The 3,960-nt window shown below is 43.0% G+C and overlaps 1 protein-coding gene across 2 annotated transcripts in view; it reads left to right on the top strand.

Moving 5' to 3' along the window:
- Positions 1-44: 44 nt before the first annotated feature.
- Sec24AB (Protein transport protein Sec24AB) overlaps positions 45-3,960 on the top strand; it is an 11,772-nt gene continuing 7,856 nt past the window's right edge. Inside the window, exons 1-9 of one of the 2 annotated variants that reach the window (XM_018022188.2) lie at positions 45-250; positions 1,074-1,239; positions 1,318-1,976; positions 2,190-2,336; positions 2,404-2,519; positions 2,600-2,702; positions 2,874-3,000; positions 3,260-3,369; positions 3,444-3,675. In XM_018022188.2, coding sequence (XP_017877677.1) covers positions 1,095-1,239; positions 1,318-1,976; positions 2,190-2,336; positions 2,404-2,519; positions 2,600-2,702; positions 2,874-3,000; positions 3,260-3,369; positions 3,444-3,675 — 1,639 coding nt within the window. In that variant the 5' untranslated portion in view covers positions 45-250; positions 1,074-1,094. Of the gene's footprint in view, positions 251-276; positions 512-1,073; positions 1,240-1,317; positions 1,977-2,189; positions 2,337-2,403; positions 2,520-2,599; positions 2,703-2,873; positions 3,001-3,259; positions 3,370-3,443; positions 3,676-3,960 lie in introns of those variants that run through there. The other variant, XM_026812412.1, reaches the window with a different exon arrangement.

Raw genomic sequence — 3,960 nt, 5'->3', positions numbered from 1 at the left:
AAACAAAACGATATGCAAATATTGCAAATAAACGATGATTCCGAGGCTGCGTGGTTCGCGATCAGTCCACGCGAGCGAAACTGGCGCGGCGATCAACTGGGCTGCCACGTAATGTTGTGTGTCTCGCTGACGAGGTGCGTATCCTCGGCAATTAACGTCGAATTACACCGGAAAAAGTGTGATGCGCGTCCCTCGGTGCACCGAGGCCTGAGCTACGCTTCTTCCTCGCCTTGGTAACGCCGCCCGTAAGGTGAGAAACCCGGCCGTCGCCTGGGATAATCCGTACGAGATGTCGGCACGTCACGGGTTTCGGTCTGGACATGACGTTTTAACCTTTTGATCTCCCAGGCCTCCCGTAATCTTTTGAAAATTCCTGTAGCGTTTCCTATATACGCGTGTCTTCCGCTTGCCAAATTCGCGGACACTCGACCAACGAAACGCGTCGAAAATCGTCTGGTTTTTTAATTCCCGGAGGCACTCGCGTGAATAGGAATAAGTAATACGCCCGAAGGTACAAAACTGTTAGATCTCCTATTCTATTTATTGTCTAATCACGTATTTCCCAGTTTCACGTTCACCGACTGATTATTTTCCTTTGCACAGTGTCCCGCCGTTCCTGTCCATCTCACTTGACATCATTCCTATTTAATAATTCAACGACTCGAGCCCGTCAATCTTCCCTCGCGTTTCATTCTATTTAAGTGGCATTAAAGTCCAATAAATCCACGTTCGATCGTTATTCGTTTATCATTATTTAATATCGAATAATTTTTGTATCAACGTTTCGTTTATATTACCAATTGTCGGAGATATCGTCGCGAAACGTGTCGGTGAGCGTTTACTGACGTTTTAATTCGCTATATGTTGAGCAATATTTATTTAGCTCTCGGCTCGTGCCGGGAAATTAAACATTGGACGTGACGTTCGATGTGTGTTCAATTGCCTTATTGGATGAATACATTATCGAACAAGATAAATTAATTCTGTATATTTTAAACCGCTAGCAACTTCATTATCATATTATTGTTTATGAAATAAAACTGCAATTTTTTAATATTGAATATATTTTTTAGCGATCTTTCGAAGTTATCAGAATGTCTCAGCCGACTGACTATCAGTACCAAGCGTATGGTAACGGGAGTAACTTGAAAAGTGTTCCCCCGCCTCCGCAAATGGTGAATGGACAGGCAAGCACGGCGCACCATAACGGCATGCAACCAGCAAATTACAATTTCACTGGTAAACAACACTATTAATAGATTAAGAAATATTTTACGGTTGTGGAAGCAGAGTTTATGAGCGATCGCTGTTATTCAGGCACGTCGTCGTCGCAGTCGTCTCGCGATCCGTCTAGGGAGACTTCGAGAGATCCGTCGCCGACGCCGTATCTTCACACTCAGTACGGACCGCCGCTGAGACCTCCGCTGCCTCCGATACCTCAGATGCCTGCAGTACCTCAAGTGCCGCCAATGCCACCGGTGAACGGACAAAATACGATGAACCCGAGTCCGATGAATCCGATGATGCAAGCGAGGCCGCCACCGCTGTCGCAAAGTCAGCAATACCCTCCGATGTATCAGGCGACGAATCAGTTTCAAGTGCCAGTGACGAGAAGCCAACCTCCCATGGAGCCAGCGAAGCCGTCGGTGAATTCGCAAATGGAACCGCCGAGGACTGTGGCCTACGATCAGAATTTGCCACAGGGTTCGCTGTTGGACTCGAAACCTCCTTACAAGGTTGACAGTGTCCAGGGTACGCAGGCGTACACGCAGCCACAAGAGAACGTGGTTACGCCGAGCTCGCAACCGCCCAGGGCGCAGAATATGTATCAGCAAAATCTTATGGGGCAGAGGGGGTACCCTAAACCGGCGTACAACGTGCAGCACCCGAACACTATGCCTTATGGCATGGCTGGCAGTGGACAAGTTCCAGCGAAAGTTCCGACTCCGACCGCAGGACATCCCGGACAGAGAATGGTTCGTTTCTTTGCACTCGGTTTCAATTGATATTTAATATAAAATTAGGAATTGCTGCTGTCGAAAATAAGCTAAAGAATGGGAGTTCATTTTTTAAAAAGAATAATCATCATAAAATAGAGGAAACAAAATTTAATAAATAGGGAACCCTGTGTTCGGTTCCAAAGAATTATTTACTTAAACTCGTACTTAGAAGAATGTGTTTCCTTGCAGTATCCAGGCCAGCCTCCGAATCCAATGAACATGCCACCTGATTCGATGAGTAAACGGTATCCGGAATCGTATCCAGATCAAATAAATCAATTAAATAATCAAATGAACACGATGAACGTTTCGCAGTACGGTTACAACAAATTATGGGTAAGTGAATGAAGTTCAGATGAATTTTGTTACCTCTTACGAAATTTTAATATTTTTATCTGTTCAGGGAATGGAGAGCGTCGACCTCTTGCAATGTAGGAACATTTTACCTCCGGAGAGAGTAGAACCACCAAAGATCAAGCTTCACCAAGAGTTTCTAGACAGTGTTAATTGTAGTCCAGAGTAAGTATCTCTTATAATCAGGATAAAAAATTCATGCAACTATTCGATTTCTTACTAATTAATGTTCCATGTTCTTTCAGTATTTTTCGCTGCACGCTCACAAAGATTCCGGAAACGAATTCTTTGCTGCAGAAATCCAGGTTGCCTCTAGGAGTTCTAATACATCCTTTTAAGGATTTAAATGTACGTAAATTTACTAAACGTGTGCGAGAATCCGACGACGGGATCGGGAAGGATTCTCGAAAATTTCAGAATACCCGGAATTCTCCTCCCAACATTTTCGGGTCCTCGCACACCTGTAGAATCTACAGAAATGTATATATTTATCGATTGTTCGTGTGTTGAAAATTTCAGCATTTACCAGTAATACAGTGCAGCACGATAGTCCGATGTCGTGCCTGTAGAACGTATATCAATCCGTTTGTATATTTCAACGATGCGAAAAGATGGAAGTGCAATCTTTGTTATAGAGTAAATGAATGTAAGTATAAATTTTTCTATTAGTTTGGGAAATAAGTTCGTTCGGTTGTTTCTTTTGCGTAGGAAATTAATCCGAGCGATGTTAGGGCTATTATTAATAGAAATTCACCCTAATTGATGCGACGCTCAATATATCTCATAAGAAATATGCGAAAGAAGTTGTGTTTCATTCTGCTCTAAAAATCCGAACGAACTTATTTACCAACCCAATACTTGTATTTTTTATTTCAATGCTTTTAAATGCATCGTTGCGTTCGCAGTACCGGAAGAGTTTCAGTTCGATCCCGTTACAAAGTCGTACGGCGATCCGTCGAGGAGGCCAGAAGTGAAGACCAGTACAATCGAGTTCATTGCACCTAGCGAGTACATGGTAAGAGACAGTCGAACTCGGCGAAGCGCGAACTAGTTGAACTATGAATAATCGAAATTATGGACGTGTTGCAGCTTCGTCCACCGCAACCGGCCGTATATCTGTTCGTCCTGGACGTTTCGAGGCTGGCAGTAGAGAGCGGTTACCTCAGCATAGTCTGTGACGTGATTGCCGACGAACTGTCGAGGCTGCCGGGCGATAGTAGAACGCAGATCGGCTTCTTGGCAGTGGACTCCGCGATCCACTTCTTCGGCATCCCCGACAATGTGTCCCAGCCTCAGGAAATGATCATGCTTGATATCAACGGTAAAATATCTCATTGAATTCGATTTTAACACTTTAAACGTCATGTCAGTCACCGGTGATCGACGATATACAATTTAAGAAATTATATCCTTCTATCAATAAATTTTAAATAATTTAGAGACCAGAAAATAATCCATTTAAATATTGCTTGTACTTAAAAAATACGATTCTTCTACTGGGATTGTCACTGTTACAGGTAAAGAGCAAAAGACTGAAGAGAAAGAATATAAAATACAGATTGTGATAAATATGTACTTGTATATTAGTTGAATTTAATTAATAATT

This window comes from Ceratina calcarata, unplaced genomic scaffold (assembly GCF_001652005.2).
Source record: "Ceratina calcarata isolate Rehan_Ccalc_2016 unplaced genomic scaffold, ASM165200v1 scaffold279.2, whole genome shotgun sequence".
In the NCBI taxonomy this organism is placed as follows: Eukaryota; Metazoa; Arthropoda; class Insecta; order Hymenoptera; family Apidae; genus Ceratina; species Ceratina calcarata.
Note: the sequence above shows the minus strand (reverse complement) of the source record. Positions and strands in the feature narration are given on the sequence as shown.